Source organism: Thermobia domestica, chromosome 2, assembly GCF_964235325.1.
Source record: "Thermobia domestica chromosome 2, izTheDome1.hap1.1, whole genome shotgun sequence".
In the NCBI taxonomy this organism is placed as follows: domain Eukaryota; kingdom Metazoa; phylum Arthropoda; class Insecta; order Zygentoma; family Lepismatidae; genus Thermobia; species Thermobia domestica.
The window spans coordinates 281,981,504-281,998,176 of record NC_137455.1 but is presented as its reverse complement, the minus strand read 5'-3'; the positions used below and the strand labels follow the sequence as shown (position 1 = coordinate 281,998,176).

General features: G+C 34.8%; 1 protein-coding gene across 3 annotated transcripts in view; it reads left to right on the top strand.

Moving 5' to 3' along the window:
* LOC145678532 (uncharacterized) overlaps positions 1 to 16,673 on the top strand; it is a 537,693-nt gene that overhangs the window by 409,681 nt on the left and 111,339 nt on the right. For all 3 annotated transcript variants that reach the window (XM_081748781.1, XM_081748782.1, XM_081748780.1), the window contains one exon: positions 2,405 to 2,545. In XM_081748781.1, coding sequence (XP_081604907.1) covers positions 2,405 to 2,545 — 141 coding nt within the window. The remainder of the gene's footprint in view (positions 1 to 2,404; positions 2,546 to 16,673) is intronic.

The following is a 16,673-nucleotide window of genomic DNA, read 5'->3' as shown; positions in this document are numbered from 1 at the left end:
GTTATTTTTAGATTCTGTTCAGTAGAATTATTGATATTTAAAAATTAATTTGCAGTACATCAGTTTCTTTAAGTATTACGTATGAGACAGCATCAAAATACGTCAAACAGAATAATTTTTTTAGGGGTTTCGTTAGATTTTTGTAGAATGTTTGCCTTTTGTCTTCAGATGAAAACCTAATTACTATAAATCTAACTGTAGTTTGAGAAAGGGGCACACTGCTTCAGTGGTACGGCTCTTACCTCTGATGAGTGAGGTCCCTGGTTTGAACCCCGGCTAAGTAAGTTTGTGGTTGGCAACATCGTGTCCGTAGGTTTTATCGGAGTGCTCCCGTCTTCTTCCACATTCTCATTACACCAATTTTTCTATAATCATTCACTTGCCTTAAGGGTCTTCACGAGAGCGAAATTAAACTACCGCTAATTTTAGAGTTTTTCTGTAATATCTTCAAAACTAATAAAAATATTCTAAAAGCAAAAACATACTGAACTAGAAAATACAATTCAGCATGTGATACCTTCACTACAATTCACCTATCTTCTTTTGGTATGCTGCTATTTACAGAACCCGCAAAAACTGTTAAATCTATCTATAGTTGCAAATCGAAAGCAGATAGATGAGTTGTGATAACGGTATCACACGTAAAATCGTATTGTTTAGTTCACTACGTTTCTACTTTTCGGATATTTTTATTTGTTTTGAGGATATTACAGGAAAACTCTAAAATTAGTGGTAGTTTAATTTTGCAGTAGTGAAGACCCTTAATCATCCGTCTCCCTTAGCATAAAGGCCATAATCTTGGGACGTTAAACTGAGAGAGTTCATTTCATTTCATATTGTTTAAGAAGTGAAGATTTGTGGCTAAAATGTCTGAGCGTTCGCCTATATGGGTATTAGAAGAGGAATATACTGATATAAACTCAAATACTTCGTGTATGAAATCGAGCGATTTGTCTTTGTAGATAATGGTGCATTAGGGACTTTTTACTTGGAGACGGGAGGATTATGCACTTTAAAAATAACTAACTTTCTTCCTTATTTTATAGCGTTATTTTATATGAAAACGGAATAAGCTTCTCATATTAATGACACAAAATTTCCACATACGTTCCGAACTAGTTAATAGAAGCAATATCTAGTGCATTTTAGAAAGCAAAGAAATTTCTTTCTCTTTCTTAGCTGAATATAATGTTCCTTCGGGAATGAAATGCTCATGCATTCGTCACACGAATATTTCATTATTTGAAGACGTGAGTTACTCACTGAATTTACTTAAACCTATGTCTGAATTAATTTTTTTTATTTAATGAAGAAATGACAAACAATATATTTTATTCTCATTTCAAATACTTACATTGATAATACAAAATAATTCTTTACGAGAGCTACAATAACGCGGGAGATCCGAATAGTAGCGAAAAATTAATATGTTACAATTGAAATGATTTCAAAGTGTAGATCCCTACAATTCCTGACCTGTTTAGTTGTATTTCATTTTCCATTGTAAGTTTATGTGGGTCACACCGCTACAAAGATCTGATTCTATGTATTTAAAATTAATATTTAATATCTATTTTTTTAATGGAAGAGGCACTTGGTATTTCTAGATTTTCTTTTGCTTGACTCTACGCTCTACATTTGTTGCAAATTTCAGGTTACTAATTTCATTCGAATTATAGCTTTTTACGTGAGTTAATTTGTCAGTACCAAACTGTCTATTTTTTTGAGTCTATGTTTAATAAATCTTTTATATTAAACTGATTTTTTAAATAAGACATAACGGAATACAGCTTGTAATGTTCAATTTTTATTTTATTAGTTTACTGCAAAGAAGAGTAATGAATATTAAAAATGAGCTGGGGCCGCTATGGCTCAGTAGTAGAGCGTTCACCTCTGGTGCATGGGGTCCCTGGTTCGATCTCGGCTCGCGCCAAATGAGCTTTGTGGTAGACAAACACCGTATCAGTGGGTTTTCTTGAGTTCCCCAGTTTCTTACCATTTTCTTCATTCCACCATTTTCGTCCATTTCTCATCAACACCGTCTCCTTTAGCCTAACCGGCATGTGGGACATAAAACTCAAAGATTTCTTTTCACTTTCGTTTTACAAACGAGCCTTGAAATAAATCTTGGGTTGCGCCAGTTGTTTGTCTCTGATCCAAGACAAGCCTGCGAGATCTTGGCTTGGCACACTCGTAGTGCACAATCTGTGCATGAGAATTCGTCCTATAATAAATACTTATCTGTGCGAAATAGAGTTATCTGTTTCTAAGTGATTCCTAAATTGTTTCTTGACCATTATATAAATAGTTTTGTCTTTTCTTTTTGATATTTTAACTGCAAAATAACAAAATAATTTATATAATATATTATATTACTTTTATTCAAACCTTCATTTTCTTTCAGATGCCTTCATCAATGATAGCTGTACTTTTGACGAACAATGCAGGGAGGTACATCCCGAAACCATGTGCAGCAACGACAGGTGCTCCTGTGTGTTCGAACAAGTACCCATCAAGAAAGACGATGGAACCTGGGATTGTGTCCGTAAGTACACTTCAAATTCTTTCCATTTTTTTAAGGCTCATTTGCCTGAAGAAAAATCCAGATAACAGAAGATGAATGGATTCCTCCTCTTCTGAATAAGTATATAGAAAGCATAGAGGTAGACCTATTTACAAAGCACTTAAACATTCAGCTAAAATTGCATAATATCGTCACTTCCAGTTAAAAACGCTACATTATTGTTATTTTTCAAATAGTATACCCCTTGTATATTGTTGCATTTCCGCTGTCGTGTCATCAATGAATCAATACTATTAAGGGTCTTGACTACTATGAAATTAAACTACCGCAAATTTTTGAGTTTTTCTGTAATATCTTCAAAACAAATAAAAATATTCGAAAACCAGAAACGTAATGAATTAGACAATATGATTTTGCATATGATACCTTTACCACAATTCACCTATCTGCTTTTTGTATGCCGCTATTTACAAAACCCGCAAAAAATTCTAAATCCACCTACAGTTGCAAATCGAAAGCAGATAGATGAGTTGTGATAACGGTATCATATGCAAAATCGTATTGTCTAGTTCACTACGTTTCTGCTTTTCGAATATATTTATTTGTTTTGAAAATATTACAGAAAGACTCTAAAATAACCTCTAAAATAGTTTAATTTCGCATTTTTTACGTATGTAACCTGCTAGAAAGACCCTCTTTAAGAAATACAAAGAAGCAATAATTACGAGAGGTAGATCCGGAGAAAAGTATTTCTGGATAACGTTCAGAAATTTGAGAAGCATATTAGAATTTATTCCCGTTTTAGCGGGATAACTTGTATTCGAAAGTGAACGATGACCTGAATAACACATCGTATTATTTATAAAAGAAGTACGGAATCTTTCTTTCACCTATTGCTGACTTTGAACGATCCAGTAGCAAAGCACTAGAAGAAGTTGTTCAGAATCATACAATTGGTCAGATGATTTCAAAGTGACTCTATTTCTGTAACAAAACAAGTGAGTTTCCTTTCATAGTCTGAAACTATGATAGAATTCTAAATAATTCTGGGGATCTAATATTCTGTGGTAGAATTCCAAGCAATTCTGGACATCTAATATTATGTAGTAGAATTCTGAACAATCTTAAGAATCTAATATTCTATGGTATAATTCCAAACAATTCTCGGGGCTATAATATGTTATCATAGAATTCTGATCAATTCTGGGGATCTTATATCCTGTGGCAGAATTTTAAACAATTCTGGAGATATAATATTCTATGGCAGAATTTCAAACAATTCTGGGGATGTAATATTCTATGGCAGAATTTTAAATAATTCTGGGAATAAAATATTCTATGATAGAATTCCAAACAATTCTGGGAATATAATATTCCGTGGTAGAATTCCAAACAATTTTGGAGATATAATATTCTACAGCAGAATTTAAAAGTTCTGGGGATATAATATTCTTTGGTAGAATTTTAAACAATTCTGGGAATATAATATTCTGTGGTAGGATTCCAAACAATTCTGAGAATATAATATTCTATGTTAGAATTCCAAACAATTCTGGGAATCTAATATTCTATGGCAGAATTCCAATCAATTCTTGAAATAATATTCTATGGTAGAATTCCAATCAATTCTGGAGACCTAATATTCTGTGGCTGAATTCTGCACGATTTTGGGGATCTAATATTTTATGATAGATTCCTAAAAATTTTGGGGATCTAATATTCTAACCAGAAGTAATAGTTTTATCAGTTTTGGTTTCAATGGATGAAAAAGGGGGGAAATGGTTTTACTAGACGGATAAGAAGGCAGATGGAACCTTCGATATCTTTTTCCGCCATCTCTTACTACTTTTGTTAGATGAAGATCCAGTATTGAAACCGGAAGCGGAAGATTTTTTACCATTTTCGTTCTTGATAGAAGTATATGGGCGTAGACGGAACTAACTCTTGGGACTCTAAATCCATATCAAAAGCTATTGCTTCCTCTGGCTCTATGAAGGTCCAATAGGGAAACGGGAAGTGGTAAAAGTAGAGATGGAATATATTTTTGGGACATGTAATCTACTTTACTATTTTTCTCGATATTTCGTACCGTCGTTGCTCTATGAAGATCCTAAACTGAAACCAAAGTTTTATTTCTATCACTTTCGATATCAACATAGACGCAATATGTGAAGACGCAATCTACTCTTGGAACGTTGAACTCGCTTTTTTTAAAATAAATAAATAAATAAGGTACATCTTACCTTTCTTGCTATATGACTAACTAGAAATGATAAATTTCTTTTCCTTCCGATTGCAATAACGGGACAAAAACGGAGATGGTACCTACTTTTTAATCGCTGAATCCATATCAAAGGACTACTTGTCGCCATCTCTTTCCATTGTTTGTCTTTGATACTTGTCGGTAGGCGGATACAACCGTTCCATACCATAGTATTAAAGTTTTAAAAAACTGTCTATTTGATTTTTACTTCAAATGGTTGTGGTCTCATTTTCTTTGACTCAGATGAGACCGGACGGTCATCGGGACGAGACAGCTGACTGTTTTAGCTTTAAAGTTGACACAAATTAATATAGGACTCATTCTCATAGATTATCCAGCGTACAAACAATAGGTCTGCAATGATCAAGAAAATACTGGTATAGAGCTCACATATTGTATTTGTATTTCAGGTATTGCATCAAATACTGACACGCATCTCTCAGTCACTTTTCTTAAGCTTAACATGTCATGAATTGCTGTATTACGCAGAGGAGCACCCACACAAGAAGGTCGACCAGATCTTGACCCTCCCAAAACTTGGTAACGCGACATACATCTGTACATTTTCTCCGTAAAATTATGCTTGTTTGTCAGAAAAATGATTGATATTGCATGACGATTTGATCTCACATTTTATCTGCCCTTTGTTTTCTTATATAAATAATCGAGTTCTAAGATTTTTCTGAGAACATAGGTAGCAGTATGAACAATTGTTTATCGTCTTTTCGGGAGCAAAATAACACCTATTCAAAACTACCTAGACGTAGTGTCTTAGAGATTGGAACCCCCAACAAAAGTTTCTAGGTGCGCGCCTGGTGTTATGTGCATTAATCCAACAGAAATTTCCAATTCTGTTCCAAACAGTACTTTTATTTGATTTATATGTCTTCAGTAATATCCGTAATTTTGGTAGAATGTTATGTAAAACTTGATTCTCCAATATGATTCAGTTGTCAGTTCACTAACAGTTAATAAGCAAATTAGGTAGAGTAAACGTGTGAGTAGGTCAGTGACACAAAATATCTATAAATTTAAACGGAAATGAGCTACTAAATTGTACCACTGCTCCAAACAGTGGATATTAAATTTGGAATATTGTTAGATACTTATCAAAAAGATACGTATTATATGTGAAACTAGCATCAATTACCCGCTTCGTTGGGTTAAATTAAGAACAAATAGGAATATGGCCCGTTAATCAATCACTTTTTACTATTACTAAAGCGCTCTTTGATATCGGTCATTGTCGATTATTTGTATATATCTCCCTCCCCACCTCATGTTGCAGGCCACGGCGTCGAAAGTGTCATACCTTCGACACTGATATTGGTCATTTCGATTATTTTTATATATCTCCCCTTCCCCCAAGTTTCGGGTCTGAATTTGGATTTAAACGGTATCAGAAGTGTCACTGTTCATCTCAGCGACCCTAGAAATTATAGATCGGTCATTCTCGATCTTTTTAAATGTCTCTCCCTCTCCCTCCCCCTTAAGTTACACCATCAAAGTAATATGACAAAAAACATCTCAGGTTCGAACTTCATCTAGGTTGAAAATTTGATCGAGATCGGTCGGGTGTTTCATGAGTTATTACGTTTTATTCATTTTCATTTATTTCTCCTCTTCCCCTCCCCCCTTAAGATCTACCGTCAAAGTAAAATAATATAAAACTTCCCAGGTTCGAAACGTTATCTGATTGAGATCGACAGGGTGATTCAAGAGTTATTCACTCACGAACATGGTCATATATATATATATATATATATATATATTGATTTTTGTGTGATCTCCCTCCTCCTCCCCAACGTTGCTCTCTCAAAGTGAAATTATTTAAAAAAACATCCCAGGCACGAACTTCATCTATGTTGAAAATTGATCAAGATTGGTCTTTTCGTTCAAGAATTATTAAGTTTTATTTATATATATATATATATATATATATATATATATATATATATATATATATATATATATATATATATATATATATCACCCTCTTCCTCCTCCCCTAAGGTCTAGCGTCAAAATGAATAGCTAAAATCACTCCCAAGCGAGAACTGCATCTACGTCAAAAATTTTATTGAGATCGGTCGAGCTGTTCAAGGGATTAAGAGTCACAAACATAGTCACTTCAATTTTGTAATATAGATAGGTGAAATTTAAAACAAAATAATAATGTGAGTTTCCTCTGGTGGGGGTAAATTTTAAAAATGTATGCTAAAATTAATGACAATAGACAACAATCTTTCTACGTAAGTTATAAAGAAACTCATGTAACGTTAATTTCATATTAGTTTCTTCGAAACGTGTGTATAGCAAAAATGCACGAGACATGAAATGAGTGGTTTGGACAAATATAATCATCAAGAGCCATATCCAGTGATATTAAGTTATTGGCTGGAATAAGTTGGGCTTAAATCATAGAAAAGTATGTTGGTAGTTTAATCTCGGAAATGTATCTTCAGATGGCATGAGAAGCTTGTTTGATATATCCCATTACATTTGATTGCATGGGAATGGTGAACCTTCTTTCCCAGATTACTCTAAAGTTACAAAATGTGACATTCCATTGTGTTTACCCTAGCCGTCAATTTAAACATGTCCTTAATTGTACTTAAGAAACAAATAAACATGAAGATGTTTACCTGGAAATAATCACCGATTGAATAAGTTAGAAGTCTCTGAAATGCTCCTCGATGAGTCGATTTCCCTCTTTTTAGTGAGAAACAAGTGAAGATACAACTACAAATTGAAGGGTCTTTGTTACTTCAATGATCCTGTTAGCTTCTAAAGAGTAAACAAGATTTCAACTTGAACAGAATGGAAAAGCAGTTTTGGCAAAAGGTTACTCTAAAGATCTTTCTTTCCTACTTCCAGGCCAATATATTCCTTTTCACTGAGGGATTTTCCTATTCGCTTACTGAGAAGAATGTCTCTAGGAAGGAAATAAACATTGTTCACTGTAAGCTTACAGGATACGCTTTTAAAGCACTGTGGCTTCCACCTATTTTCACTCTATTGTCGACCATGTTCTCTTTCGCACGTAAACGTATCATAAGAATGGTTGCCACTTTTATCCATCCAAATATATATACATATACATATATATATATATATATATATATATATATATATATATATATATACAATCTTAACGTCATTTGATAACCTTTAAGTATTAATAGAACGGAAATTTTTACACTTCTGAATTTGATCCAGTAGTATGGTTGATGTAGTCAGACAAGGGAGGAAACCCATAATATGATAGTAACCTATGTTTCACAATTTTCACATTTAATCATGCGCTCTTACATAGAACCACGGAGAGAAATCCCGGCCCCAAGGTACATACCAATATGATCGCTAACTGTATCTAATCTTGAATACTGTCCTTTTATTAATTTTGCCTTGTTCATTATTAGTATGAGGAGATGCTGTCCCAACAAAGAAGCACCAGATGTTTCGGCAAATTGCTGACTTACGTGCTTTCTTTTCCAATCACACAAATAGGTATTTTATTTCTTGCGTTAAAGATTTGAAATATTTGAGCACTCTTACTAGGATCACACAGTGAGGCTTATAAGATGAAGTTGTTAGTACATCCGTATGTGCGTTACTCCATACAATATTTTTCAATAAATGCAAATTTTTCTATTTCATTTTTTGCAGTGGTTAACTAGAACAATTACCTCGAAAGAGTTTATTAATGGTGGCAATCCGTTAACACATGTTAACGAATAACGGCTACTCTAACGATTACTCTCCATATGCCATACATATATTTCGTGTAATCCTCTTTAAGTCTTTACCAGAGTTTATTCAACTATATTTTTTGGAATTGTAGAATAATAGCCTACAATAATACAGTATACGTAATATTTTATATTGCCTTACAAAAAAGAATGTTCCAAGATGAAACACACAGTAATCCACGGAGCTCAGTGAACTGAAGAAAATAATCTAGTGAGTGTACATTCTGATGTTTATCTTTCGAGACAATCGAGACAAATAAATTTTTAAGGCGTACTAGTATATCGTTAGTTGCCAATCTGATGCACTTGATAGGTTTTATTCTGCTGGAATACAGTATTTATTTATTTATTTATTTATTTATTTATTTATTTATTTTCGTACTGTAGATGGGAAATATAGTACACTTGTTAAATAGCAAATTACATCTATTGTTGTTTGATTTCTCCTAACAGTAACACACATACCTTTAACGGACTCACAAGTAATCCTAACTGTGGCGAAGATACAACTTGTAAAAAATTGATGTTATCCTTCTTAGTGTACGTATAAGTATTTTAATAGTAATATTATGTTGGAGAACGTGCAGTATATTTCAAAACTTACCTAGTTTGAAAGAAAAACTAAGAACCTCATTGGAGAGATTTGAAGTACCATTCTATCCTGTGCATACTTAAACATTTTGAAAGAGTTCTCTACTTAATATCTTTCGTTACTATGTCTTAGTACTTTAGTAGGAACAAGTTTGCTGAAATTTGCGAAAAATTGAGAGGTTATGTTTCTGTATTTTGTATTTTTAGTACCGTGAGCAACTTTATATATCGTTGTTAATAAGTTATGAATGCGACATGTGTTGCAACCTGAAATATATTGAGGTCGAAGAACATCTTATTTTAAGAATATCTGAAGCATTAATTCTGCATGCCGCAGTGCTTTTACTATTCAGAAAAGAAACCATGAAAAGCATATTGTCGTCGACTTTTGGGTAAATCCTCGTTATTTGCCGGAAGATTATAATGACTTGTTGTATCCCCAGAGCAGAAGATTTTTCTTTGTGGTTTGGGCGTTACACTTCGCCAATTCCACCGTTTTTGGTAGTGCACACACACAGTTCCATTAAACCACACGTTTCAAGTTTACCGTAGTTGCTTATCTCCGTCCTTCCCCTTCCTACCTCTGCTGGAACGTCTGCTGCTCGTTAGTTTGTTTTTTCTTTGTTCTCTGCGATGGGTTTGAGAATCTCGCCGAGTTGAGAGTTGGATCATTTCCGTTTTGCGGAGGTCACGTAAACTGTCAGATCTCTTGGACCTTATAATTAGACTAACAAGTTGTTCAATCCGAAAATGTTATTGTCATAAAGCCTTTCGTTAACGCAAGGAAATGTTTTCAAAAAAAAAGTTTTGCTTTTCTTTACCAAAGTTTAAACAGAAGATTAGCATCTACTATAAGTAATTATTACGGTCTCTCTTTGTATCGTAAAGATGGGCTTCACGTTAAAAAGAAAAGTAATTAATAAAGTGTCCTTTTGATATCATATCTTGTTTGCAGTTAAATTCTCTCATAAGGAAACATCTCTGGTTCAACTATAATTTCAAAATGTGTTCATAAAGTTGTGTTCTAATCTTGATGAAAGATTTAAAAAAAAAAACATTGAACATCAAAATTCCTGATTTGTTGAGAAGGCTACTTTAAAATAAAAGTTACAATTGAAAAATATTAAATCAGTGTCCTATCAGCCATCATTATTGTCATAAGGGATTGTCACGATTGATGATTGCTGACTTTAATATTATCAACCAAATCAATTTTCTTCTTTTCTTCTTCTTTATCTCACTAAATTGTTTCCCTAATTTACCAGACACTCATCATCTCCAAACCATAACCTATTGTAACACTGTGTCTTTCACGACGTGGACCACTCTGCTTTTTTTTACAATACTTGTAGATACTGAGTAAAGATGATTCTTGTCCAACACTCCTTCCGTCTTCTCATTTCTTCTGTTATCTAGCTCCCGCCAAGTGAGCTTTGTGGTGGACAAACACCGTATGCGTGGGTTTTCTCGGGATTCTACCGTTTCCTCCTACTTCCTTCATTCCACCATTTCATCATTTCTCATCATCACCGTCTCCTTTAGCCTAGCCAGTATAACAGTAAGATTTCATTTTTTTTCTGTTATCTAGTTCGTACTCCTTGGTTCATAACTTCACTAAATATAAAGAGAACACCCAATTATTCTTACCTTCAACAAAATTTTGTGCGTGTTTCTCATATCTTCATTCTTAAATAAAAACAGATCTTTGGAATATTCCTGGTTCTTATAAGTGTGCCATAGGTAGATACTGCTCCAAGAATCATTCGCATGAAAATTTCCGAAACAAATAAGGATCTTTTTTCCTTGTATTTTCAAAAATACAGTAAGGAATAGGCATATTTCAGTTTAAATTTCGTTATTAATTAAAGATTATATTTTAATAATTTATAGTTTTTAAACGAAAATTAGGAAATATATCTTGGAGCTACTCATTATCAGCCATTCTTGACATAACTGGATTATAGTTTGTCTAGGTTAAATTACGAGTAATTTTAACAACTATACAACAAGTACTTATTCAAATTATATTTCTTGAAATAATCTAATTACAATATTTTAATCAATTTATTGTTGTTACACAAACTTGGGAAATTCTACAAAAAACTTCTATTATTAATTTTGGATGCAGAATAATAATCAAAACTAGTATTTTCATCCAAAGAATAGGATGTTACACGACTTCAAATTTAAATTGTTACTTCCATTGAAGTTGCCTCTATTGTGCAGCCAATTCTTTTCTTTAACTACCATAGATAATGTCATTTTCAAAATTGCAAATTGAGATAAGCAACCCTACCGACCATTTGCCGGCTGTTATGAGAGTAATCTAACAATGACAGAAGTTTCAATTGATAAACCTTGATTCAGTGAACCAATCCTTTTGTGACCTCGTAAAGCCATCCTTAAATGTTTTTCTGTAAAGTTGATCGGCTGCTTTTTCAAGACATGTTTAAAAGACCAGTTTTAGCTTAATGAATCAGAGCTTTCGCAGAGCTACCCAAAGCTACTCATAACTGCATATTCTAGAAATAGACTAAGAGAAATGACCGAGTTAATCAAATACGTAAAACTCTATGTGATCTCCGAAGCTTTTTGCTGCTACACAAATAAAAATCTTATTTATTGTCTAGTTACCATGATTATGAATAAGTGTGGAAACGCAAATTTTAATGTTAAGTAAAGATGAGACATTAGCCCTCTATATCTGAAGGGCATAACAATAAGAATGTCTATTCATTAATTATGTTATTATCTCTGTACAAAACTATTCTTTCCCGAGTTCAACCGATGAACAGAACTACGTTGTGAACACAGTATGACAACTGGCATGTAAGTCACCATCTCCAACTCATCGCGTGAAATATGGTTGGGATAAGCACACAACATGATTTATTTCTTATATGAACGCAAAATAGACATCGCTTCCATCCAGGAAACGAAACTAAAACCCAGAAAAACTTTCAAAATTCGTAATTACTATGTTATCCGGCAAGATCGCTCAACCAGGCATGTGGAAGAACAAGCAACATCGTGAAGAAGACATTAACGTATACACCATTCCAACTTTCAGTACTCCAGTATTCCATTGAAGCAATAGGAATTTCGCTTTATGCATCAAATACTGCAAAAATTATTATCGCATACAAACAATCACCAGTTCAACTCAACCCCAACAATTTATTACTATTCAAGCAATTGGAACCACGCTTCGGACCTCAACTCCAAGCACAGACACTGGAACTCCAGTGTATGAAATAGAACTTGCAATATCTTGGAGGCAGCACTCCGTCAGCTAGATCTGGCACCGATCGCACCCATTGAACCTACTCATTTCCCAAAAGGAGGTGCGGGACCAGACTTACTAAACATGCTCCTGTACAAGGATGTTACGTTCACCAAGCCCCCGTTAATCGATTAACGCCTTGCATTCTGACCACAATCCGATGGTGATAATATTCCATGAATACTACTTACAACCTAAAGAACCACCTAAAATCAAGCATATTAACTCGGACAGCTATAAAGACAAATCCTTGCCTGAATCATCAATATCTTCAAACCCCTTTCTCTAACGCAGACGAAGTAGACTTAGCAGTACAAAAACTTACAGCGCATATGACGTAGCCACAATTCTCTACCCAGCGGACAGGACCAACACATCAGCTTTATTACCTAATTAAAGCACTGGATAATGGAATTATGACAGAGGATAGACCATCCTAGACTGAAAATCTTCTTAAACTCCATCACCATTAAGAAGCAGCTCAATAAAATGAAAAATACAACGTGAGAAAACCATCTAAAGACGATTACAACGCCAAATCATGACTTTCGGAAACTAGTTCAAACTCTCGCCAACACAACTCTCGACATCAATCAAACCCTTTTATCGACCATAGAGAGTGGCCTTCCAGTATCCGTGCAGATGTTAGAGAAGCAATTTAGCTCCAATAGAGAGTCATATGATATGACGACAACTATGTTGTTGAGGTTCATCGATTCCTTTGCAAATGTGCTCCGTTATCATCATGTAATTCTCACTCTATACCACGTCCAGAGAACTTCAAACTATTGTCCGGAAACTTCCTCTCCGGAAAGCAGCTGGTGTAGACTTTATCACCACCAAAGCGTCAAAGCCAGGTCCAAGAAAACTAATAGCACAACTAACTAATCTTTTCAGTCATGTTTCACCTCTGCCACTGTCCTATGAGTTGGAAGCAAGTCATGGTGGTTATATTGCCCAAACTTGGCAATAATCCATCATTTTCTCCACATTATAGACACATAAGCTTTCTTTGTCACGCAAGTAAGACTCTCGAAAGCCTATTACAAAGGAGAATAATTCAGCACCAACTTTAGGAGCACCACATCTTACCAGGTCATCAGTTCGCCTTTCGTCCTGGACTCAGCATCATTGCTGAGCTTACCAGGATCAAGGAAGATATCACCCAGCTTCAACGAAACCGCCTCTACAATAGTATATTTTCTAGACGTAGAAAAAGCTTTCTTTAAGGTCTGGCACGCCGGATTACTGTATAAGATGCATCACCAAGATTTCTCACCTCACTCATCATAATGATCAGCTCCTCTCTAACAGGCCGAACCTTTAAAGTACGAATCAAAAGAGTATTATCCACTCCAAAAAAGATTCAAGCCGGAGTTTCTCAAGGTTCCAGCTTATCTCCAATATTATTTAACATTTACATGGCAGATATACGTCAAGCACAGCAAATCACATTCGCGGACGATACGGCATTGTTTGTTCAAGACAAAATGTTAAAACTACGCCCAACGCAGATTATAACGATACCAAGGAATTAAATAAATCGGAGTGTATCTGGACCGTAAGCTCCAATTCAAAGAACATTTTCAACATTAGCCCACGAAAGCCAAAAGAATACAAGGAATCTACAGCATACTCTACTCTCGAATTTTCCAGGATACTACCCCACCACAAATATCAACATGGTCATCTGCTCTGTACTTCTATATGCCCATTTAGCTTAGGCATATACACCTTCCACACACAAACTGCCATTCCAACGTGTCCAGAATCTAGGAACACGCATTATCACTGAACATTTTCGGGGCACAAAGATACAACAGCTTCATGAAAACGTTGACGTCCTCTGCCTGGAGGACATCATGTGAAATATATCTCAAAAGTTCTGAAAAACTCTTCAACACTCCGATCATCAAGTACTCCAAGATCTTGAAGATTTACAACCACCTTGGCACACGTATAAAATGCCACAGTCATTATATAAAAAAATCACATTCGAAAGGATTGCTACAAATTCGAAAGGGTTTCTACTTCCACTACGTTCTTTTGATTCCTCTACAATGTTATAAATAAAATAAGAGGAATGATTGTGTGTCAAATTTATGTGCGTCATTAATTCTTGTTTATTTTACCTGTATATCAGGCCCGTAGCCAGCTCAAAAATGTAGGGGGGCCGGTGAAAGTTAAGGGGGCCGATCCAAAAATATAGTTCATTCCATATTATAGTTCATTTGCAAGCCTATTGTGAAAATTTTAGAGAGGGCCAGTAAAAATTTAGGGGGTCCTGCCCCCTAGACCCCCTGGATACGGGTCTACTGTATACCTATTTATATATTAACTGAGAATTATATACAAGAAGATTTGCGTACATGCTTAAACAGGAATTTCAAACGTATCCTCAAACTTTCATGAAGAATTCCACAAATTGTTCTCAAAGAGTTGCTCTGTCATTGCTGCAGTATGCAATCCTAAAGTTAATTAACGGACCTAAGTGATTACAGAGAATTTGATTAAATAAGATTTTACTTCTTTGATCTTTCTTCATTAATATCTTATGTTAGTTTTGTTAGTGAATTGATAATGTGTTGATATTACCTCGATTGTTATTCAATAATAGAAAATGGAGCTCATTGCGTTATTGAACAATGTTATCTTTAGAAGCTAGACAACGGCGATTCAGTTTTATTTGTAGTGCTAAATAATTCATTTATGTGATTTTGTAGTTTCCGGATACGCAGAAGGTCAACGACATAGGGAAATTTTAGTTGCTTTTTAATAACGAAAGTTGGAAAGGAACAAGGCAGTAGAGTAAGAAATTATGCAAAACTTTAGGTGCTAATTAGGAAACGAAACTAGCTTTTTCCCATTTGATAGGTGTCAGAGAGTCAGCATGAGAAACAAAATTTAGTGCATAATACGAAGAAGAAGGCGTGTGTTTTAGCTGAACCTAACGTTTCATATATTGAGGAATGAAATACATAGTCAATCTTGGTGATATATAAAATAGAGAGAAAGGTAAAACTTTATAGTGTGATGTAATTAGTTATTGGTACAAAATATTTGCTTCGAAACAAAAAGCGATAAATTTCTTTACTTAGAAGAGACATAGCAAAACTCGCTCCAGATTGCCAGTCACATTTCTAAGGTCAAAACAACTATAGTGGTCGCGAGGAGTCGTGAAGCTTCAAATAGATTTACCAGTTTCAGCACGCAATAGAACGGGGGGATGTGTCCCGCCCGTCAACTCCACCCATTAAATTTTGGTAATGTCATCTCTCACGCTATACAGAGAACATCTTGGAGTACAGTGTTGTCGGATTGTCACTAAGTGTCGTTTTGTTATTATTATTGTTGTCGTAGCTTTATATTTTGCTATTATTATTGTTACCGTTTAATTCGAATAATTGTCAATGCTTATGCTAGTTCTTTAAGTGCTACTTTTTGTCGCTCGTTTGCCATGTCTTCTAAATTTGACAACGTTGTTGGTGCACTTCAGCTGTTTAACTTTTTCTCATGTGTACGTTCGGAAGGCAGCTCTACGAAACGTACCGAATTCTTCAGATGTATCACACGTGACGGAAAGCAGTTCTATCATTCGCGTAGCGTCCAGGCTTCACGAGTCATCGCGGTCACTATAATTGATCGTTGAAATACGTAACCTAGAGACTATGATTTTGTTTATGTGTCACTGTAATGTATGAAAATGTGTATACCTTCACTACATCTTTCTAGGTTTATAGATAAAAATCTTACAGAGATTTCGTTAAAAAATAGTTTATTGTTTACATCAAATCTACAACAAAAATGTATCTTTCAAACGGAAAATGTTCCACAAGGCAGAGTTCTGAATGTAACACTGTTCGCTGTCGCCTTCAATAGTGTTCAACCACAGATCTAGACTCCTGTATGTGGTTTCCCGTACGTTGACGATCCTGGTATGTATTATCGCTCTTGATGCCTTCGGGGAATTACTTGAGAACTTGAGGGCTTCAACTGACATTAAATATTTTGTTCTCTGACAGAAGGAGGCTAACTTCCGGTTTTCTGGGCAAAGAATACTGTTTCTGCATTCCTGCCGGCAAAGAACTTGCCTTAATGATTCGAACTTGTTTCTTGGTTACACATGTCTCATATTTGATGACACCAGCTTAATGACTTTACCCTCAATGTTGATCAGTCAGCTTGTCAATCAATCAGTGAAAATTTCTTTTTATATATATACTGCGAAGATTACGCATCTTTTAAGTAATGTTCAGTTTT